Source organism: Balaenoptera physalus, assembly GCF_965194825.1.
Source record: "Balaenoptera physalus genome assembly, chromosome: 8".
Classification (NCBI taxonomy): Eukaryota; Metazoa; Chordata; class Mammalia; order Artiodactyla; family Balaenopteridae; genus Balaenoptera; species Balaenoptera physalus.
Genome location: NC_138887.1, coordinates 110,561,939 through 110,586,299, shown reverse-complemented (window position 1 = coordinate 110,586,299; position 24,361 = coordinate 110,561,939). Strand labels below are relative to the sequence as shown.

At 45.2% G+C, this 24,361-nt stretch overlaps 1 protein-coding gene across 5 annotated transcripts in view; it reads left to right on the top strand.

Moving 5' to 3' along the window:
- Window positions 1–24,361, top strand: part of DENND2A (DENN domain containing 2A) — a 122,359-nt gene that overhangs the window by 39,436 nt on the left and 58,562 nt on the right. For 3 of the 5 annotated variants that reach the window (XM_082472872.1, XM_082472876.1, XM_082472874.1), the window contains 5 exons: window positions 7,281–7,408; window positions 9,050–9,171; window positions 16,845–17,045; window positions 22,806–22,899; window positions 23,366–23,416. In XM_082472872.1, coding sequence (XP_082328998.1) covers window positions 7,281–7,408; window positions 9,050–9,171; window positions 16,845–17,045; window positions 22,806–22,899; window positions 23,366–23,416 — 596 coding nt within the window. The remainder of the gene's footprint in view (window positions 1–7,280; window positions 7,409–9,049; window positions 9,172–16,844; window positions 17,046–22,805; window positions 22,900–23,365; window positions 23,417–24,361) is intronic. The other 2 variants (XM_082472873.1, XM_082472875.1) reach the window with 2 other exon arrangements.

Here is a 24,361-nt window from a genome sequence, read left to right as displayed (position 1 = left end):
CCAGCCTGTGCCCCCTACAGTGGAAGCGTTGAGTCCCAGTCACTGGACCTCGAGGAAATACATTCCCAGGGACTTCTTACCCGTGCATCACCAGCTGTGAGCTCAATTCCACCCTTTAAGAAGGTGCTTATTAAACATGCAGCTGGATGTGGAACAAACGTGGAAGTGTTTAAACGAGAGAGAAGCCAATTTGGATGTGGTTATCATTAACCTTTCAAAATTTCCTTTCAAAGTTAATATGTAAATAACCCTTTCAAAATTTCCATTCAAAGTTAATATGTAAATAACGGTATTAAAACCTTTTTTTCAATTAAAAAATATTTTCATAGAAAAGACTTAGCTAAATGATTGGATGATTAGTTTAATCATATTTCTCCTCTTTGGGACCCTAATCACCTACTTGAGCCTCAGAACCAAAGGACTACAGTCCTTGGAGGCATTTATGCAGATTATAGAAATAGTGCTGAGGAGGAACCAACCACCTAATAAAGCTAATGCTTGCAAACATGTCACCAACACAGGACAATGAGAAATCGAACTTTGTGATTGGAATTTTGTTTTCCCACTGCCTCTAGAAGCTGGGCATGTAAGGATTTCTGGTTTCTTCTTGATCTTGGATGGACAGTAGCTTCATGTTGATTTAAAGTTGGTCTTTCAGGCTTCCTGTATAAGAATTAGCCAGCTAAAACCCAACATTTTAATACAGAAATGGAACTACTATTTAAGAAATCCTGTGATGAATTCTTTTGCAAATTAAATAAGAGTTTTGCACTGTGAATAACCATCCTCTAATCACCTTTTTTTTTTTTTAATGGAAGTTTGTAACATTTTAAATGTGGGCTTTTCTAATACTGTTTAGACTGGTGGTACCTTTTATGTGTTGGGAATCATATGCAAAATATAGCTGATATCTTGTTTTAGCATCTTGTTCTTAGAAATATGGAAGGATCATAAAAAAACATTCAAACTATAGCTTGAAATCCCAGGGTATCTGACAGCAGCCATTTGGATTGCAGGCTAATCCCATCCTAACAAACCCCAACAGATGATCCAGATTCTTTTTTTTTTTTTTAATTTTATTTATTTATTTATTTATTTATGGCTGTGTTGGGTCTTCGTTTCTGTGTGAGGGCTTTCTCTAGTTGTGGCAAGTGGGGGCCACTCTTCATCGTGGTGCGCGGGCCTCTCACTATCGTGGCCTCTCCCGTTGCGGAGCACAGGCTCCAGACGTGCAGGCTCAGCAATTGTGGCTCACGGGCCCAGTTGCTCCGCGGCATGTGGGATCTTCCCAGACCAGGGCTCGAACCCGTGTCCCCTGCATTGGCAGGCAGATTCTCAACCACTGCACCACCAGGGAAGCCCATCCAGATTCTTGATTGTGCCACATATGCTCTAAATAAGTGAGCCATCTGCTGGGACTTGGAGAGCCTTTAGCATACAAGCATCTTTATTGTTAGGGCATTTATTATTAAAACATTTGAACTATTCAGATATTATTTCATAAATATTTTATAATAATTTTATTATTTTAAAATTTGACCTATACAAATATTGCTTCACTGGTACCTCAAATGAGATTTTTAAAAGTAAATAATGATAGGGCTTCCCTGGTGGCACAGTGGTTAAGAATCTGCCTTCCAGTGCAGGGGACACGGGTTCGAGCCCTGGTCCGGGAAGATCCCACATGCCACGGAGCAACTAAGCCCGTGAGCCACAACTACTGAGCCTGCGCTCTAGAGCCCGCGAGCCACAACTACTGAGCCTGCGAGCCACAACTACTAAAGCCCACACGCCTAGAGCCCGTGCTGCACAACAAGAGAAGCCACCACAATGAGAAGCCTGTGCACTGCAATGAAGAGTAGCCCCACTCGCCCCAACTAGAGAAAGCCCGCGCGCAGCAACGAAGTCCCAACGCAGCCATAAATAAATAAATAAAATTTAAAAAATACATAACGATAGGGCTTCCCTCTTGGCGCAGTGGTTAAGAACCCGCCTGCCAATGCAGGGGACGTGGTTTTGATCCCTGGTCTGGGAAGATCCCACGTGCCGTGGAGCAACTGAGCCCGTGCACCACAACTACTGCGCCTGTGCTCTAGAACCCACACACCACAACTACTGAAGCCTGCGCGCCTAGAGCCTGTGCTCCGCAACAAGAGAAACCACCGCAATGAGAAACCTGTGCACCGCAGCGAAGAGTAGCCTCCGCTCGACGCAACTAGAGAAAGCCCGCGCGCAGCAATGAAGGCCCAATGCAGCCAAAAATAAATAAATTTATAATAAATAAATAAATAACTAAATAAATAATGATAGAGCTCTCTCCATGGCAAAGCAAGGCACAGCTGCAGCCCCTTTCTGCAATCAAAGAAAAGGCCCAGCTTAGCCAAGGTCATGCTGGAATCCCAGGCAGTCAAGGCTTTAGCTGTAGGCAGTGGCCGCCACCCTCTCCCTCTGCTGCTGGGAGTGGAGCTTCCTGCTATTGTGGCAGAAACTGCTCAGCTCCCAGTGAAGTGACTCCCCACCTGTCCGCTCTTTTCCCTGTGAGGGTTCATAGCATCTCTTCATCGTATAGTTCAGTTACATTATGGGAAATAGAGGGCTTGCCTGGGCAATGCTCAGTAATGTATAATATGGTTTTATAGAGAAAATTAGTTTGGGACTTCCCTGGCGGTCCAGTGGTTAGGACTCCGTGCTCTCACTACCAAGGGCCCCTGGTTCAGTCCCTGATTGGGGAACTAAGATCCCACAAGCCGCGCAGCCGGAAAAAAAAAAAACAAAAACATAGTTCAAGTTCCTAACAATAACCTTTGGAAACCCGACCTGTTTTAGTCTGGGGACTGGGACTGCAGCTTTCCTCCTGCCTTGCCTTACTTGCGTGCTCTGCAGCATGCCTGTCTTTTTTTTGTTGTTGTTAATTTATGTATTTTTGGCTGCGTTGGGTCTTCCTTGCTGAGCACAGGCTTTCTCTAGTTGCAGCGCACAGGCTTCTCATTGCGGTGGCTTCTCGTTGCGGAGCACGGGCTCTAGGCACATGGGCTTCAGTAGTTGTAGCACGCAGGCTCAGTAGTTGTGGCTCGTGGGGTCTAGAGCACAGGCTCAGTAGTTGTGGCGCACGGGCTTTGTTGCTCCACGGCATGTGGGATCTTCCCCGCCCAAGGCTTGAACCTGTGTCCCCTGCATTGGCAGGCGGATTCTCAACCACTGCGCCACCAGGGAAGTCCAGTGCCTGTCTTTTTAAGAGCACCAATCTCCAACCAGATTTCCTGGGTTCTCCCAAAGTGACTTTGAGCAATTTACCTTATGTCTCTATACCTGTTTTCTCATGCATAACATGTGTATAATAATAACAGTCTTTCACAAGGTTGTTGTAAAGTTTGAATGTGCTGATCCAAGACGAGCACTTGGTCAGTACACAGTAAGTACTGAATGAATGATTCTGTGGTCTCTGAACAGTTTGTATTTTCCCTACCATGTAGCGTACATGCTGAGGACTAGCTAACGTAACTTGGTTTGCTCAGCAGGGGAAACCCAGGAGTTCTGGCCCACTCCAGGCCAGTTACCTCACTCTGCTCTGGGCCACACCTCCAGCCCCAATCAGCTGCCTGGCTGATGCCAGCCTGGGCTAATGGAAACTGGACTAGGAAATGTTCAGAGTGGGGTCACAGCACAACCCATTCCCATCTTAGAGAAAACGGCTCAGACCTGCTTTCCCCCAGGTCCCATCTGCTAGAGCTCTGAAGCTCAGCCCTTCCTCTCCCCGCTGGACACCTCGAGGGGAGAAAGAAGGGGCTCATGGATTAGTATCCCTTTTTTGGGGCACAAACTTCTTTTCATAAGTCAGAACCCTGGGGCACTGGTGACAGTTTCAGCCTTGTGACCTGACTTAAGGCCATAGAGCTCCAGCCTAGAAGCCCATCTTTGTGCTCCTGTCCTAAGTGCCGCATTCAAGTTCATAAAGGAATGAGGGGTTCAAGTTCATAAAGGAATGAGGGTGGGGTGGAGATAAGGGGTGATGAATTCAGTTGTGTAGATATTGAAGTATAGAACCTAATGAATTCCCCGGTTGTCCAGTGGTTAGGACTTGGCACTTTCACTGCTGTGGGCCCAGGTTCAATCCCGGGTCGGGGAACTAAGATCCCGCAAGCCGTGCAGTGCAGCCAAAAAAAAAAAGGAAAAAGGTATAGAGCCTAAAGAGGTGAAGCCTTGGGAAACACTATAGCCCAGAAAGAGGAAGAGGTAGAGAGCTGCCAGCGCAGGCCCAGGAGGAGTGAGTGGTCTGACAGGGCAAGTAGAGTTAGGGCAGCCCTGCACCCGCCTCCTCAGACCGTCAGGAGGGCCTGTTTGCAGGTGTTTCCAATCCTTTGCCAAACAATACTTTTGTAAAATGTAATAAAAAAAGAATTACCAGAGGAATGTAATGAAAAAAGACGTCAGTATACAAACCTCAGTTTTTTTGTTTTCTTTTTTTTTTTTTTTTAATTATTTCTCTAGACTTGGGTATTTTTTTTTTAATTAATTTATTTATTTTTGGCTGTGTTGGGTCTTTGTTTCTGTGCGAGGGCTTTCTCCAGTTGCGGCAAGCAGGGGCCACTCTTCATCGCGGTGCGCGGGCCTCTCACTGTCGCGGCCTCTCTTGTTGCGGAGCACAGGCTCCAGACGCGCAGGGTCAGTAGTTGTGGCTCACGGACCCAGTTGCTCTGCGGCATGTGGGATCTTCCCAGACCAGGGCTCGAACCCGTCTCCCCTGCATTGGCAGGCAGATTCTCAACCACTGCGCCACCAGGGAAGCCCTTGTTTTCTTTTTTAAGTTCATTCTGTCAAATTGTTTGAAAAGTTTCTAAACGCTTTCTCTCAATTTCTGTACTTATCTTGTCAAGGACCGGAAACAGTTGGCACCCCAGCTCTGGCCCACAGATTGCACTTTGAGCACTGCTACCTTATGCTGTAGAAGCCAAGTGGTGTCCTGTAATGAAAGGACCCAGAAAGTTGTTAGGTTCTACCAGAAACTCGCTAGTGACCTTTAGGAGGAATTTCAGGAAAGGGATGCACACGGACGGGTTGAGAGGGTGAGGGAAAGAAAAATGAGTGAACTATGGTAAACTAAGAGAATAATCTCTGCTCCTCCTCCTCCCCTCCGCCTCGTTAAAAGTGTTGGCAAGGAAGGTGAGAAATAGAACCACAAAGGTCATTGCTCCAAATGAAAGCTTTTTAAGATAGAGGAAACCTGGGCATGTTTAAAGGAGGAGAGAAAGAAGCTAGTGGAGAGGGAAAGATTTAAAATGCAAGAAATCCCCAAAGCTTGGAAAGCAGGCAAATGGCCTCTGCTTGGTTCTGCTGTCTCATTGCCTGGCACTCTCCACCCTGTTCCCTGCAGCCCAGCCATGCTGTCTGTCTGTCTGTCTGCTGTTTCCTGAAATGCATCGAGCTCTCTCTGTAGACTCAGGACTTTCCCACATGCTTTTCCCTCTTTTTGGAATGCTCTTCCCCCGACTAAGTTCTTTTTATCCTTCAAGGCTCAGCTTCAGTGAGTGACTTTCTCATAGAGGCCTCCCTTTATGTATCCCGCAACCTACATTGAGCCTTCCTCGATATCCTCGCAACCTGTGCTTTTCCATCACTGAACTTAACCCAGTTTATAATTCTGTTTATTTGTGTGTGAGCTGGTTGAACATCTGTCTTCCTCCCTAGAATGTAAGCTCTTTGAGGCAGGGACTCTGGCTGTTTTAGTCCTTATTTTCAAACCCTGAGCACAATGCCTCCCACACAGTAAATGTTCATATAAAGCACTGGCTACATAAATGACTAATAGCACCACGACAGATAATAATAGCTAACATTTGTTGAGGGCTTATTAGGTGCCAAGGACTTTACAAACATCCTCTGTTCTATGGACAGTCCTATGAGATAATTACTATTTTACAAATCAGGACACTGAGTTTGAGCTCAGGTAGTTTATCCAAGTTGAAAAGACTTGTGAATGAAGGATTCGGGATCTGTGTCCAGATTTGTTTAATCCTAGAGCCACCAGAGGGGCACTTTCTCCCGGGGCTGGAAGCGTGGACGAGGAAACAAGGGCGCTCTGCATTTCGCAGCGGTTAGCTGCAACGTGCCATCTGGCATGCGCAGAACACTGTGCTAGACACACGTGAACACAGTGAGAGAGAAGAGCGGTGATTCCTGAGCCAGAGGAGGGTTGTGAGCATCTGGACCCTGTACCAGAAGGAGTGAGGGGCCGGCACCAAGTCAGCTCAGGGATGTGCCCTGTTTAACGTGGGTGGACTGCATGTTCACCTCAATTCCATTCACAGAAGGCCCAGCTGTGTTCAGCAGAAATTCCTGATAAATCTGCTTGGGGGTAGGAGAAGGTGAGCTTCTGGAGCCTGAGTGGGCAGGACTGTTCTGCTCCAACAGGGAGAAGTTGTGGGTTACTTTGGAGAAGGATAGGGAGAGAGAGAAGAGAAAGGGGGGAGGTGGAGTGAACCTGTGAGATGGGTGATGTTTTGTACGTTTCATAATATGACCCACCTCATGATCTCCCAAATGTTCCATAGAGTTACAAAAGATCAAAGAGACTCAAGGTGAGTGGCCGTGTGTGTGTGTGTGTGTGTGTGTGTGTGTGTGTGTGTGAGTTGGAGAAGGGGCTAGGTTTCACAGTAGAGTCAATACCAGCAGAACAGGGACAGCCTGTGTGGATGTAAGATGGGGCGAGGGTGGTGGTGAGCCAGGCCCCAGACAGAGCCCCAGGCACATTTGCACAGATCTCAGGGTGGGGTGGGGTGCCTCAACTGGCCCTTGGGTTTCTGATAATAACCACTTGGGTGAGAGAAGGGGGAGGTGCTCAGGCTTCTTGTCTGCTCTGAACTGGCCATTACTACTCCTTTGTGTTTATTAATGTGTGCTCTGTAAACACTGTAGAACATTTGAAAAATCCAGAAAAGTACGAGTGAAGAGAAGACACCAGTCATCCCTCGGCCCTGATATAGCAGCTATATGTTTCACTTCTCTTCTTTTTATCTTCTATGTATATGTTTGCTTACAAAGTTGGGATTGTATTTTATATGTATACTTCACTATCTTTAACTGGCATAATAGCATAAACATTCTCACAAGTAAAAACCACATCTCATATTTGAGGATTTTCACACTTTCTTATAAAAAACAGAGTTGATTTAAGTATTGGAAATCTTTGCAAGAAAAAAAAAACATTTTGGCGTGTATTCTCTGAACCAGCCTCATTTGATTTGAGTTCTCGGTTTTTTTTCCTCCCACCTTGTACAACCCAGAAAGTCCTATGAGTTTGAAGACTTACTGCAGTCTTCCTCTGAGAACAGCAGGGTTGACTGGTGCGCACAGACGAAGCTGGGGCTCACACGCACTTTATCGGAGGAGAACGTCTATGAGGACATTCTAGGTAAGAGGCCCAAATGTTTGAGTGAGTCTGTCTATGAGAAGGAAGAGGGAGGAAATGGGGCTGGCTGCTTGAAATACACACACACACACACACACACACACACACACACACACACAGAGTCACACTCAAAGACAAACATGTACTCAAATGAATGAGAGATTGGGTAGGTGGGTGGAAGAGTGACCCATGGTGAAATACGTGAGAGAAAAGTGGGCTGGAGTGGGGAGGAAGGGCTGGTGATGAACGGCCAAGGAGGCAGCGTGATACAGCGGGGAACACACGAGACCTGGAGCCTCAATATCCATGACTGAGTCTTGGCTCTGCTACTTGTTAGCTGTGTGACATTGAGCTGGTGACTTAACCTCTCTGAACTTCAATTCTCTCACCTCTGTACTAAGGACGATGACAGCTACCTTACAGGGTTGTTTGAGGGCTGAAGAAAATGGTATGTAAAACACCTGGTTTATAACAGACTCTCAGTGAATTGTAGGGATTACTGAATGAAAGAAAACCAAAGACCACCGTACTCTTTCCAAAACTGTAGGAATGTGGCGGTAACGGCATCACAATTCAGACTGAAATGAATGTCTTCTATTTAAAAAGTAACTTTGGCCTTGCTCTAAAGAATTCTCTGATTCCAAAATGGGACTCAGATTCACAGAGCTTTTGTGCATTTAGATTTGGTGAGTTAAATAATCTCCACGGAGGATCACAGTTTCAGTAAGGTGTAAACTCAGACCATGTCTGCATATGTTGAGGGTGGCAGTGGGGGAGGAAATGAGCTGAGGAAGAAACCCTTCTGTGTCCCTATGCAAGGGGCAGAGCAGGCAGATATATATGTACTTACATGCATGCAGTCTTCAACACTAGAAGAAACTCCATGGTAGGAGGAAACATGAGACTTAAGGAAGGGCGTATACTAAGCCGAGCTATTTGAATTGCTATGTCCAAGCTGCCAGAGAAGGGTTCCTGCCAAAGCAGTAGGCTTCCCAAATCCAAAGTGGGTATGAGATTTAGACTTCTCTTAGCAGTGTGTACCTGACAGAGAAGCTTTCAGTTACAAGGAACAGAAAACCCAGCTGAAACAACAAAGGGAGTTTGTTGGCTCATGTGACCAGAACTGGCTTTTTCTTCCTCATTTCTTATCTCTCATGTTAGCTCCATTCTCAGCAGGTTTCCCACGATTCCCATGATGGCTGCCATTAGCTCCCCAGAATCTGCCTTGCAGCGAGAAAGGAAAGCCTGTGTCCTGCAAGCCCCAGCAAACATCCTGAGGTTCACTCTGATTAGACTGATTTAGGTCCCTTGTTCACCTTCAGAGCCCAGGAATGCCATGCAGCAATTGGCTTAGGCTTGGAATATGAGCCTTTCCCAGAGCTGGTCACTGAGGCAGGGATTCGGGATACTCAGATTGGCTTAAACCCTGAAACTGGGAGCGAAGTTAATCTCACATTTCTAACAATGGGGAGTCAGGGAGTTACCCCGGTGAAAACCAAGGTCTGTTACCAAGAGGAAGGCTAAATGGATAGCAAGACAACAGACTTCCGCACAAGGAGAGACCTGATAAGGTGTTGGGTCGAGATCTGATAAGGAGAACTTCCTTAGTGTTCCCAGTTTCTAATCCGTTGCCTTTGACTGCAGATCCACCAATGAAGGAGAACCCTTATGAGGACGTGGAGTTACATGGTCGATGCCTCGGGAAGAAGTGTGTCTTGAACTTTCCGGGTTCTCCCACCTCTTCCATCCCTGACACACCCACCAAGGTATGAGCCCCCAGAGGAGCAGTGGGGGAGAGGGGTCCCCAGCACCATGGCCTTGAGCAGGCTGGAGTTCTGGGTTACACTGGAATGCCAGGCCACCCTCACTGCCAGGCTCCTGGATTTACACATCGGCAGGCTGCCTCTAGTTCTCTTGGAACCCCTCTGCTCAACAAGGCTTTCTAAAGTATCATTTTAGCTTCTAGGTCAGAATTCTCCCCAGCTGAGTAAATAAGATAGTACATCCATGTTATACAGCTATAAAGAAGAATGTCCTGACATGAAACAAACTCATATATGTTTGTGAATGTACAAGAATATCTCTGTAAGGGTCCCTAAGAATGAGTAAGTGGGTACCTCTGTGGAGTTGTCTGAGTGTCTGAGTATCTGGAGGTCAGGAAAGAAGACTGACATTTTCACAGAAAATCTTTTTGAACCTTTTGCAGTTTTGTACTATGTGCATACAGATAATATTACTATATTCACATACATGATAACTTCAACACATTGCCTACAGAACTGAGTTCATATTCTTTTTTTTTTTTGGCACATGTAGTTTTATTTATAATGGTCCCAACTGGAAACAGCCCCAATATCCTTCAGTGGGTGAACGGTTACATATAGTATAGTACATTCATATGGTAGAATACTATTCATCAATAAAAAGGAATAAGCTATTGATGTATACAACAACCTGGATAAATCTCCAGAGAATGATGGCAAGTGAAAAAAGCCACTCCTATAGGGTTACATGCTACATGATTCCGTTTATATAATATTTTTGAAAGGACAAAATTGTAGGGACAGAGAACAGATTAGTATGAATTCATATTCTTTACCATAGCATTAAACTTCCTTCATAATTGATCCCTGGTTACCATTTCCCGCAGTTTCTACGTGCAAAATCTTCTCTCCAGCCAAAGCCTACTAACTGCCCCTCTGATACTGTAGCCCCAGGATCAGCAAACTTTTTCTCTAAAGAACCAGGGATCTGGTTATATATGATGATATATGATCTCTGTTGTAACTACTCAGCGCTGCCGTTGCGGTGCAGAGAAGCCACAGACTATATACAAACCAGTAAGTGAAGCTGTGTTTCAGTAAAACTTTATTTATGGACACTGAAATTAGATTTTATATAATTTTCATGTGTCATGAAATTTTTTTTTTTTTTTAGCCATTTAAAAGTGAAAATATTCTTGGTTCATGGCCTGTTCAAAAACAGGTGGCGGGCCAGATGTGGCTCATAGGCCGTACTTTGCCCACCCCTGTGCTAGGTCATTTCTACCTCTGCCCTTGGCTCTTGCCTGGACCTCCCCCTTCCCATCCTTTAAGGCCCAGTTCAATCATGCCTCCTTCAGGAAGGTTCCAGGGCATCCCAGTCCCTGGGACTTGTTCCCCCTCTGCTTGCCTGTAACACTCAGTGGGCTAAGCATTCAATTCACACCATACTGTATATACTGTCTTATGATATCTCTTACTTTGATGATTTGAATTCTGATTTAGGTCATGTAAAATATCTTAAAAACATCTCCCCAACTAGATTGTAAATTCTTCAAGGTCAGAAAGTATATATTTGATTTCTTTGTGTCTCCCATAAGTAGTTGTTATACAATGGTTTAGTTGTTGAAGAAACTAAATAAAGGAAGACCAAATCCAGGCTGCAAGTGTCCGTTTAAATCCCATTGAAAGGATCTGTTTCCAGCCTAAGAAAAGAAGCCATCTTCCTCTCTGGGCTCCACTCGAGGTCAGGATTTGCTGGCGGGCGGGGGTATACACATGAGACATGATAGTCACAAAGGGAATCTTCTTCAAGAGGGTGGAAGGTAGAACCTTTCATGAAGGGTGGATCTTACCCACCCAAGTCGATTGCTGCAATACTTGCCAAAACCAATTAACTGCTGCTTTCTCCTCCTATGGAAAAGAGTGTCATCATGAATAATCCATGACAACCAATAATTAGCAAATAGTTTCTACTTGCCTTTGAAATGTGTTGTTTGTATTTTCATTGGAATGTGGATGTCTTCAACATTTAGGGAATCCTTCATTTCCCACAGTGGATAAGTCTGGCTTAGAAGAAGAAGGCTGTCTGTAGACTTTTCGATGATGTCCATTCTGACCAGTGTGAGGTGATACCTCATTGTAGTTTTGATTTTCATTTCTCTAATGATTAGTGATGTTGAGCATCTTTTCATGTGCCGCTTGGCCATCTGTAGGTCTTCTTTGGAGAAATGTCTACAAACAATAAATGCTGGAGAGGGTATGGAGAAAAGGGAACCCTCCTATACTCTGTTGGTGGGAATGTAAATTGTTACAACCATTGTGGAAAACAGTACAGTGGTTCCTTAAAAAACTAAAAATAGAGCTATCATATGATCCAGCAACCCCACTCCTGGGAATATACCTGGAGAAAACCATAATTTGAAAAGATGCATGCACCCCACTATGCATGGCAGCACTATTTACAATAGCCAGGACATGGGAGCAACCTAAATGTCCATCAACAGAGGAATGGATAAGGAAGATATGGTACATATATACAATGGAATATTACTCAGCCATAAAAAAGAACAAAATAATGCCATTTGCAGCGATATGGATGCACCTAGAGATTGTCATACTGAGGGAAATAAGTCAGACAGAGAAAGATAAATATCATATGATATCACTTTTATGTGGAATCTAAAAAAAATGGAACAAATGAACTTATTTACAAAACAGAGTCACAGATGTAGAAAATAATTTTATGATTACCAGGGGGAAAGGTGGGGGGTAGGGATAAATTGGGAGGTTAGGATTGACATATGCACACTACTATATATAAAATACATAACTAATAAGGACCTACTGTATATAGTGCCGGGAATTCTACTCAGTACTCTGTAATGACCTATATGGGAAAAGAATCTAATAAAGAGTGGATACGTGTGTATGTATAACTGAATCACTTTGCTCTACAGCAGAAACTTAACACAACAGTGTAAATCAACTATACTCCAATAAAAATTTAAAACAAGAAGAAGAAGAAGCCTGTCATACCCAGCCTGCCCCCTTCGTGTCTTACTCAGTTCTACCCCACTTCATGCAGGGAGTGAACTGCATGGCGTCTTAGGAACAATGGAAAACATCTGTCCAAAGCAGCTCTGCCTGCAGAACTGGGTACTCCTCCCTCGTACCAGAAAAAAAGGCTTAGCAACCCTTTTCTTCCCCTTCCTGCCAGGCTAGAGAAAACCTAGGTCCCCTGTCCCCAAAACAGTAAAATACAGTAGGTAATCATGTCAATGAGAACTTGAAATCCAGAGGCAGCTATCCTGCAGAAAGAGAATCCAGTTGCCCAATGCACATGTCCGATTGCCACAGATACTTGCAAGCATTTTGGGTCTTTGCAAGTCATTAGCAAGACTCTGTGTCATGCTCAGTTCTCTGCCTTCCTACATCTGGGTGTCTGGTTTGTGTCCCCGTTCTGGGGGACAGCTGCAGACTTCTCCACCTCCTCCATTTAGCTCATCAATATTCATGGAGCATCTGCCACATCTGGGCTGCATCTGGGACTGAGAACTTACTGAAGCCGTCTTTCCGTGACAACCTCCTCTACCAGCCACAGAAAAGTCCTAAGACATCTTTGAGGATTTTTATTTAATTAGATTGTGCCTAGTCCCAGTAGAGAAGTAAGGGTCAACTGGACAGATTTTCCTCAGCAAGGAGAGACGTGCAGCTGGGGGCAGATGCTGACACTTACAAACACACAATGCAAGCTCCTGAGAAGGGGCCGTTTTCTTTTCTTGCTATGTGTCACCCACCACTCCCACACGTAGAATAGCACAGTGAATATGGTAGGAACTATTTTTTGTAATAAAGGAAATCTAGGCTAATATGAGATACTCTTTCTTATATATTGACACCTAAGTGGGAAAAGTCACTAACTGGCATTCTCTGGTTGCCTGGGTAGCTCACCCACACCATCTGCCACCAACAAATCATCTGTTACTTAGCTGCGGCTACGTAGAGACCGTATCTGGTCAGGTGTGCAGGTTCTGAAGCCTGACTGCCTCCATTCAAAACTTACCTAGACCACTTGCTAGTTCTGTGGCTTTGGACAAATAATCTTATCTCTATACATCTGTATGTCATTGGTAAAAATATGGAATGATAATTGTACACTCCTCTTAGGGGGTCTTATGAAGATTAGTCAAATTAATTCTTGTAAACCACTTAGATTAGTGCCTGCAACATAACTACTATTTATGTGTGTTTGCTAAATAGATAGAATTATGCTTTTCAGGGACTTCCCTGGTGGTCCAGTGGCTAAGACTCTGCACTCCCAATGCAGGGGGTCTGGATTCGATCCCTGGTCAGGAAACTAGATCCCACATACTGCAACTAAGAGCCCATATACTACAACTGAGACCCGGAGCGGCCAAATAAATAAGTAAATACATTAAAAAAATTTTTTTTAATTTAAAAAAAAAGAATTATGCTTTTCAATATGTGTGTTTTTTAATTAAATTTGGTGGCACCAGGTCTTAGTTGCAACACGTGGGCTCCTTAGTTGTGGCTCCCAGGCTCCTTAGTTGCAGCTCGCCAGCTCCTTAGTTGCTGCATGTGAAATCAGTTGCAGCATGTATGTGGGATCTAGTTCCCTGACCACCAAGAAGTGTAATTTTAAAAAAACTCATCTGTAATTGGGAATTTTTATTTTTTCTTTGTACTCACCTATATTTTTTTCTATAATAGGTTGTTATTATGTGTGTATGTGTGTGTGTTTTTAAAGTATTTTTATAAATTGCATGTAATCCCAACACCCAGAGAAAACCACTGTTAACACTTTGGTTTACTTCCATCCAGACCATGTCACACTGTGCATGTATGTGTGTGTGTGTGTGTGTGTGTGTGTACATAAAAAAAGATTTGGGATGATATTGTATATACATTTTTGCTGCTCTTTTACGTTTATTATGAGTGTTTCCCCATGTCATTACTTTCTTTTTAAAAACAATTTGTATTGCCTGCATGGTATGCCATCATTTAATGTAATGCCATTACTTTACATTAGTGTAATGTCCCAATTGTTGGAACGTGTGTGTATGGTTCCCTGTGTATTTCTATGTATGTATAGTTAAGGGAGCTTCTATGTATTCATGTGACTATGTGTACCTGTGGGCATATGTGTATGTGTGTGCGAATGGCATCTGAGTACTTCCTGGGGGAGGCCTCTGTAGAAGAGAGTAGGAGTCAGGGTGAGAGAGGTGAAAGAGGAGATGGGATATTTTATATCAAGGACCCTTTCAGTCTCCTGCTGTCCGTCTCCTGAGGCAGTGAGACAGGGACACTCGAGGACTGGAAGGAGTGAAGCCATCAGCCACCATCCACAGACAAGACGGGTGAGTGAACTCTGGCTGAGTCCAGGTCAGCTCCCTCTTCGAGGCACAAGGCACGTAGCTTCCCTGTCGCCCCCTCCTCCCAGTGGATGCTCCCTGGCCAGGGCCCATCGTACTGTCTCCTGAAATAAGAGGTTTCAACAGAGGGTTCTTGTCTGCCTTTCCCTTTTGGACACTACAGATCTTTGGTTGAGTCCATTGTGAATCGAATATTTCTAAGGTTAGGGAGCCTCTGGGGGCCTCTGCAGCAGAGCTAGGCCGCTCCATAGAGATTACTCCATAGAGACACCATAGGGTGGGTGTGTTATCATCAGGGCTTGTTGGTCTGAGGTGCTCTGATCAAAAGCTGGGATCTTCTCTGGACCATAGTCTGACACAGTCATTCCTAGGGTCCTGTAGTGACTTTCCTTTTATACTGTAGTTCAAGTTTGGCAAATTGCTGATGGTTGCCTGATTTTGTAAATAAAGTTTTATTGGAACACAGCCAAGCTCATTTGTTTACATATTGTCTATGGCTGTTTTTGCACTACAGTGGCAGCATTGAGTAGTTGTGACAGAGACAGTATAGGCCACAAAGCCTAAAATATTTACTGTCTGGCCTTTTAGAAAAACCTTGCTGATCCCTGCTGGCTTCATATCCTCACTTTCAAAGGCTTTCTACAGACAATTCTGTCTTCATTGTTGACCATCTTTCCATCTGTTTCACTGCACTGGCTGTAAACCCCAAAGATTCTCTTGGTTTTATTTGCTCTTCCTCGCCTCTATTCCTGTTCTCAGATTGTGCTTGTTATACATGATAATGCTCTCCTCGACAGCCCACTAAGCCTTTTTATCAGTTAAGAAGCTAATGAGGGCTTCCCTGGTGGTGCAGTGGTCGAGAATCCGCCTGCCAGTGCAGGGGACACGGGTTTGAGCCCTGGTCCGGGAATATCCCACATGCCGCGGAGCAACTAAGCCCGTGCGCCACAACTACTGAGCCTGCGCTCTAGAGCCCACAAGCCACAACTACTGAGCCTGCGTGCCGCAACTACTAAAGCTTGCGTGCCTAGAGCCCATGCTCCGCAACAAGAGAAGCCACCACAATGAGAAGACCGCGCACTGCAATGAAGACCCAACGCAGCCAAAAATAAATAATTAATTAATTAATTAAAAAAAAGAAGATGTGGTACATATATACAGTGGAATTTTACTTAGCCATAAAGAAGAAGGAAATAATGCCATTTGCAGCAACATGGATAGACCTAGAGATTGTCATACTGAGTGAAGTAAGTCAGAGAAAGACAGATATCATATAATATTGCTTATATGTGGAATCTAAAAAAAAAGGTACAAATGAACTTATTTACAAAACAGAAATAGAGTCACAGATGTAGAAAACAATCTTATGGTTACCAGGGGGGTTGGGGGGTAGGGATAAATTGGGAGATTGGGATTAACGTATACACACTAGTATATATAAAATAGATAACTAATAAGGACCTACTGTATAGCACAGGGAACTCTACTCAATACTGTATAATGAGACCTATATGGGAAAATAATCTAAAAAAGAATGGATATATGTATATGTATAACTGATTCACTTTGCTGTACAGCAGAAGCTAACACAACAGTGTAAATCAACTATACTCCAATAAAAATTTTTTTTTAAATGTTTCTTCAGTGGAGTTTTAATGGTTTTTTTTCTGATTGAGTGAAGCTAAGAATCTTTTATATATATAAAAGTTATTATATTTCCTTTCCTGTAAACTTTTGATTCTCATCTTTTGCCTGTTTTTCTTCTGAGTTGTTAGTCTTCTTCTCATTAATATGTAGCATGTATTAAAAATATGAGATCTATAAGTCGCAAATTTTTTAAATTGGTTTTTTGTTTGCCTTTTGACCTTAAAGCAGCTCATTTTTAGAAATAAGACACTGAGGCCCAGAGAAGTGAAATTCCTTGTATAGAAGGCACTCAGCTTACCAGTGGCAGGGACAAAGCTATGCTTAGGTCTTGTAACTCCCAGTGCATTGTATCAGAAAGCCTCATTTGTAAAGTAAGGGATTGAGCCAGGTGAGTTCCCACTTGTCTAAAAAGAGAGACTGGATTAGACTTGCATCCTTTATCATGCTCATTTTCCATAATTGAATGATGTGTTTATTGAGCACTTAATAATAGCGTAGGCAAACTCAACATACCCTTGGGAATGTAGACCAGCTTCCCTTCTTGATCTTCTTGGTCTCCATCACTGCCACCACCAGTTACCGCTCATTTAGTCCCTTTGTATTTATTTACTCTTCTTTTTTCCTCTCCCCTCACAGCAGTCCTTGTCCAAACCTGCTTTTTTCCGGCAAAATTCAGAGAGGAGGAACTTCAAACTGCTGGACACTAGGAAGCTGAGTCGGGATGGCACTGGGTCCCCTTCTAAAATCAGCCCTCCCTCCACCCCCAGCAGCCCTGATGACACTTTCTTTAACCTCGGAGACCCACAGAACGGCAGGAAGAAGAGAAAGATACCCAAGGTAAGGCTTGCAACAAGCTTCGTGTTCAGATGTGCACTCCCCCTTCCCTGCAAAGGAAGGCTGCAGAGGAGTCTGGGCAGAGATCAAATCACTGGGCCCTTCTACCTGCTTCACCACAGGCCGGGTAGACACGGTGAAGCCAGCAGGCTGAGATATCTGGCCCTTTGTCAGAATAATTGTGGTGGTCCTGTAGCCTTCCTCTTAGCCATCCCTCTCCCTGCCTTGATGACTCTTAGGATCCCAAACCGTGTTTCCAATAGCCAGCCTCAAAAGGCCACATCTCCCTCCTTCATGGCCTCAAGAAGCAGAGCTCCATCCCTCGTGCTCTGACTCAGACTCCGTCACCTCCCACTGCAGAGGTGGCACCACATGGAGCCTGCGCTCTGAGGGAGCATTTGTCAAAAATACATCTTTTCTGGCTCTTTTCAGCCCCAAAGGCAAAACGTGCCCAAGGGCTTGGATGTGCATCTAATGTGGCCGCTGTTGCTGTTACATTTCCTTTGCTCAGTCCAACCCCTGCAGTGCCTGTCATTCTTCATTGGCCACTTTGGTACCAACTTCCCGCAGGAACTTTTAGAGCAGGAATTCTTCATTTCAGAGTTCATGGATGGACTTTAGGGGATCATGAAACCCACAAAATCATGTAAAACTGTATGGATGAGTTCGGGGGGATAAAAGGAAGAGGGGGTGGGTTGTCTGTAGGTTTCATCAGATATCTCAAAGTGACCCATTGACCTGAAAGTCCAGGGACATTTTCACAAGCCAGTCCCTCCTGACCCAGTTTGGTTAATCAGTGTTTTGAGCCATAATATCACCCCTGCCCCCCACATTCTTATTCAAGTGAAATTAAGTCACCTGGACAATCAAGAGGGCATTCTGGGGGCTTCCCTGGCGGTCCAGTAGCTAAGACTCCGCGCTTCCACTGCAGGGGGCACGGGTTCGATCCCTGCTCGGGGAACTAAGATTCCCCAAGCTGCACGGCGCAGCCCAAAAAAAAAAGTGCATTCTGAAGGGTAAGGGCAGTTAGGCTCAGGTGGGCAAGAGAAGACCTATCACCTGCAGCCCAGCAGTGGGGTTGCAGGTGGAACAGGGGAGAAGATGTCTTGCTTTGTGTTGTTGATGGAGGGCAGGAGTCAGGCCTCGTTCCCCTTCCTGCTCTCCTGGTTCTGCCTCGCGCCACCCAGGGCGCAGTGCAGGTTGCGTATTGATCGTTGGATGCTGGCTGAATGAGCTCCCACTGGTACATGGATCCCAGTCTCCTTCACCCCTGGTGGAATCGCTTTCTGTCTCCCTTTGGCTGTCTTTCAGTCACTGTCTTAACTCGCCTCTTCTTGTTCTGGCATGACTCACACATATCTGTAATGTCAAAAACCTGCAATAGTGGAATAATTACAAGTGGCTATTAACATCTATACAGCCTCACCGTTATTTTAGCAAATTGAACAGGAACAGTCAAATGAATCAGCTGAGGTTAAAAGAGCTTTGATACAACTCTAAGTTTGACTATGTATCTCTTAATAAGCATTTAACCTCTATCTTCTACCCCTGCGCTTTTACCCATCACTTCCCCCTTTATACTATTATAATATTTTTAAAAGATTTTTTGAGATTGAGGGGAAGAGAATATGTGTGCATATTTTATATAAAAATAGAGAGGTGGAGAGAAAGGTAGAACTATTTCCGCCACTTCATATGAGTTTAACTTGCAAGCAGCAGTTTGTTCCCTCTTAGTTTATTGCCTGAAATTGAAGAGAGTTGCCCCACTTACATAGTGCCCAGGCACTTACTCACGTAGGGTTTGGCAGGTGTAATCAAATCTGGAGAAAAATCAGCATGTTTTACCTGTCACTTTCACAACAACAACAACAACAAAATCTTATTAAAATTTTAGTCATAAAGGTGGAGTACTCAATTCTTCAAAGGAATGTTTAAAAAGAAAACAAATGACTAATTACAGGGACTTCGCTGGTGGCGCAGTGGATGAGGCTCCGAGCTCCCAAGGCAGGGGGCCCGGGGTTGGGTCCCTGGTCAGGGAACTAGATCACACGCGCATGCCGCAACTAAGAGTTCGCATGACACAACTAAGGAGCCCGCCTGCCGCAACTAAGACCCGACGCAACCAAATAAATCAGTAAATATTTATTTAAAAGTGGCTCATTACAGTATATTAGAAGTCTCATGAATCCTCAGTTCTATCACTTGCTACTTAATCTTAACCTAGGCTTATCCTTTCCAAATGCTTTGAATCCTTTACTTGAAGTCAAAGGTTCTTTTTCAGGCACATTCATGACTTCCAGGTTTTGGAACCTTAAAGCGTTTGCTATCCAAAACCCTTGCTTTTGTGTTTTTATCTAGCAAGAAGGACTTAAGGGTCTACTCACAACTCATCAGTTAATGGGTTGGTTGCTGTTCCTTCGGCTGCCTCTGCTGTGACGTGTACATAAGAGTCCCTTCTGGAAGTATGGATGCTTCCCTTGATTTCTCCCGCCTCAGCCCTAAGAGGAATGGAGGTCCCAGTGGAGGAGGGGAGAGAGAAAGAGACAGTCCTTCCCTGTATTCTCCTAGCAACCCTGTACCTTCATTGACGTGGCAACTGAAACGGAGCAGTTAATTACACAGTGGTGTGATGTCCCCAGGATTCATGAAACATTGTGCTGTCCTTTATAATGAGAAGTGAGCTCGCCCTTAGCACTGTAGCAGATTTATGTGGAATCCTTTGTTTCTTAGGCAACCATCATAGGCAGAATTAGGTCCCAGATGACTCTCTGTCTGAAACAGACTGTCTTCCAAATGAGCTTATAGTTTAAAATGTTTGTTTTCAACTTTTAAAAAGTTTCTAAAAAGGCCAATACTTCCAGTACAGAACACATTTATTTGTTTTTGGTTTTTTTTCAGAACACTTTTAAAACAACAAAACTTATCTCCTGTTAAAGTTCAATTATGTGTGAAAGCCTGTTTAAGTTTTTCTCCCTGGGGAAATTTTTTTTTAAATAAAAAGGAACAAAGATTTATTAACTGAAGTATATATATGGTTTCCACTTACTCCACGACCTGATTTAAAATGTGAAAAACCTTCTCTGTCATATTATTTATACTACTTACATAGCACTCATGAATTGTCTTATAGTTATGAATGCACCTTCGTCCTTCCTATTAGCTTGTAAACTCCCTGAGAATGTGTGCCATGTCCCATATATCCTTTTATCCCTCACAGCTCCTAGCAAAATCCCTTGCACATAGGAGATGCTCAGTATTCATTCAACAAATTAATAATCAACAAATATTTATTGAGTACCTACTGTGTGCCAGGCCCTGCTCCATTCCATACAGGTACTGTGACAGCAGTAAACAAAAGTGACAAAAATTCCTGCCTGCATGGAGCTTACAGTCTAGTGTTCATTTTATTTAAACACATGGAAGGATGTTAACTATATTGTAAATGTCTTCTTTCTAGTTAATTTTTGGATATTTTGGGGGGAGATTTTGAATAGGTTTAAAAATTTCCTTCTCTCCAAAAACAATTTGACCTAGCAACTCATTTGTTTATTTACCTGTATTTTTAAAATCGTGATAAAATATACATAAAACTTACCGTTTTGACCATTTTTAAATATATAGTTCAGCGGCATTCACATTCACATTGCTCTGCAACCGTCACCATCATCCATCTCCAGAACTTTTTCATCTCCCCAAACTGAAACGCTGCACCTATTAAACACCTCCTCCCCATTCCCCCCTCCCCCCAGCCCCTGGCAACCACCATGCTACTTTCTGTCTCTACGAATTCGACTACTCTAGGTACCTTGTATAAGTGGTGTCATACAATATTTGTCCTTTTGTGACTTATTTCACTTAGCATGAAATCCTCAAGGTTCATTCACGTTGGAGCGTGTGTCAGAATCTCCTTCCTTTTTAAGGCTGAATAATATTCCATCGTATGTACATACTATATTGTGTTTATCCATTCATCCATCAGTTGACATTTGGGTTGTTTTCACTTCTTGGTCGTCGTGAATAATACTGTTGATACGGTGTCTTCTTCCATGGGAAATGGGGTTAGTGTTACATCCCACTAGTTAGAACATGCGGGAAAAGAAGAGAAGGCCAATTCAGGGGTGTGAGCTCTCAAGGAGACGGCTGGTTCGTGAGAGCAAATATAAAGAGCTGCCACATGGCAGGGATTTGGGGGTGAAGGCAGAGGCCTCGTTCGGGTCAGGTTCATGGCTAGGGAAGAGGAGTTCACACAGAGAGCTGGCAAGGCCAGGGCTGGGCTGCCCGTCAGGAGCCAGAGGGCGCAGACGTCCGAGGCTACGGCAGGGCAGTGTCAGTAAGAGTCTGCAGAGCTGGGGGGACAGAACCCAGGCCGGCCACAAGGAGACCTTGAGAATAAGCCCCCTCCTCTCTGGTGGGCCAGTGCTTGTAGAGAGGAGCTGGTGAACTACTTTAAGGAGGGGGTCCTAGGAGTAGAGGGCAGAGGTGGGTATTGGCAACTGTCTCTGACGGGTACCCATCACCGAGTTTACCATAGCACATCCCCTCCTTTTCTTCCCAATGTATGAAAGAATTTTAAACTTTTCAAGGCAGCAACTTACAGACAGCTCCCCTTTAAAGTCACTAGTTAGTTTGTGTCGATTATGCATGGGTAGACTTCACTTTCTCCCAACCAGGTGGAACCCAGGAAGCTTCTACTCTTTTTTTTTTTAAATTTATTTTTGGCTGCGTTGGGTCTTCGTTGCTGCGCGCAGGCTTTCTCTAGTTGCGTTGAGCGGGGGCTACTCTTGGTTGCGGTGCGTGGGCTTCTCATTGCGGTGGCTTCCCTTGTTGCGGAGCACGGGCTCTAGGTGCATGGGCTTCAGTAGTTGTGGCTCGTGGGCTCTAGAGCGCAGGCTCAGTAGTTGTGGCGCATGGGCTTAGTTGCTCCACGGCATGTGGGATCTTCCCGGACCAGGGATCGAACCCGTGTCCCCTGCGTTGGCAGGCGGATTCTTAACCAATGTGCCACCAGGGAAGTCCAGGAAGCTTCTTCTCTTGAAAGTTGCAGGTGGTGCCGTAAAGCCTGAGGGGAAGTGACCCAGGGCCTCAATCACCAGACGGTTCTGCTATAGTCAGTCTGGAGGATGTGCTGCTTACTAAGGTGTCTGCTGAGCAGCTTGGCTTCTGAGCACCAGAGAGGTCATGAAAGGCCTCAGCAAGTCTGCGGCCAGTGTGTCCTCTGCAGGAAGGACAGTGTGCCCGGTGCACAGCACTCCTCCGCGCCATCCTGAGCTCGGACTCAAGAGCCACCGCGATCCCTGCTCCCTTCCTGCTGCTCAGACACTCTTTGGCATGGTTCCCATGAAAGGGGCCCTGCCTGGGAACATTTTTTTTTCTGTCTCTTTCTTTCCTTGTTTTGCTTTGGGGGCAAAAGCTCCTTCCCAAACCACAGTGACAGTGCACTATCGGAGGGGAAGCAACCATCACACCATTTAGCCAGTGAAATCGTCTCCCTCTGTCTCAGCTGGCTGCGTTAGCATACTCAGACGACACCCGCCCATACATCAGTGAGGCTGGCAGCGTCCTTTAGTGTTCTTGACAGTCATGCTTCTATCTGGCCCAGAGGAATGATTGAAAGACGCCGGCGGGCCAGTGGGAAGTGTCTCCCCCCACCCCCTTTCCCTGGCCCGCCGCCCTCCTGAAAGACAATATGGGCAGCGAAGGAATCCCAGCTGCCACGGGCAAGAGGGTGCCCACACCGGCTCTTCTTCTCCCCGTGTCTGGCAGCTGGTGTTGCGAATCAATGCCATTTATGAGGCCCGGAGAGGAAAGAAACGGGTGAAGAGGCTGTCCCAGTCCACGGAGAGCAACTCAGGAAAAGGTAGGGCCCCGCCACCATCCCTTCTCCCCCAAGAATCTGAAAACAGAATCTTCCTAGAAGTGGCTTCCTGTTGTTTGGGGTTGACTCAGCAAGGAGGAGAACAAGCTGGGGGCTTTGGAAATGTCCCCCACCATCCTGTCTCCCTGTGTATCCATCAGGTCAGCCTAGGGCTGCATGCTCTGACCTCGCCATGGGAGCAGCCTTCTTTGCTTCATATACATTAAAGGGGCCAGTATCTTTTGCTGTACTTATATAGGTACCATCTGAACTAAAGCCAAATTAATTTGGAAACACATATAGTTGGACAAAGACATAGTTTGTTCATTACATTTAAATAGACAAAAAGAAAACAGCCCCTCTGAACTAGAAATCTTGGATTTGTGCTACCACATATAATAAGTTTCCTGCACTGGAAAAACCCACACTTGCAACTTTCTTCCTTTTGTTGTTGTGTTTTCTTGTCTAGTGACAGATGAGAACAGTGAGTCTGACAGTGACACCGAGGAGAAGCTGAAAGGTGAGAAGAGCAGTTGCCGTGCAGGGCGCGTGCAGGTGGCTGGGAAGCTGCGAAGGTGGCCCTTCCTGGTTCAGCGTGAGCGACGGGACACAGTGGCCTTGCACGAGCTTGTTGGGCAAGGCGTGAAAGGCTGAGCCTGGCCAGAGTGGGCCTGTTCGGTTCCTGAGCCTACAGCTCTGTTCTAGAGATCCAGGGAGGCTACCACTGCAGTGACACCCCGTTCCTGCGCCTTTCCGTTATGTCATAGGTGTTTTTCACACCTGTGTAAGGTACAGTGTGCTGGCCTGGGACTCCAGAGACCTGGGGCTCTTGCCCTACTCGTGTTAAAATGGCTCTGTGATCTGGAGGAAATCACTTGAGATCTAGGGCCTCTAGTTCCTCATCTGTCAAATGAAGTCGCTGAAATTATTGGTCCCCATGGATCTAAATTTGGTGATCTCGGTCTAGGCTTTAGTGAGTTTTCCACAACTTTTCAGGCCCTAGGGGGAAGCCACAGAAAGCCATAGTCCAGCGCTGCTCAGTGAGGTGATGGGAACCCGTCTTCTCAGTGGCCCTGCCTCCCCCATTCGCCTCCGGCGCCCGCCCGCTCCCACCTCTGGAGTGAAGCCAGTCACTTCCATTGCACAGAATGGTGGCAGGAGAGAAGGCCGATGGGGTTCCTGAGTTAGTCAGGTCGCTGCCAGTTGAGCCACACGGAATGTTTTCAAAGCTCCCAGCTCCAAAAGCTCTAGGGTCTGGATTTTGTCACATCCCCCAAACTGAAAGAGGAAGGAAGTGAGTGAAGGGGGGAGTCCCCACCCCATCTGACAGAGGAACCCAAGGGTCACTCAAGCCGCTGCCCCAAGTCCAGACAGCAGATCCCACATTCCAGGCTCCTGCACCCCGATTAGCCTGGTGGCCCGGCGGGTGCTGCTCCAACTAGACCTCTGGCAAGAATCCCAAATA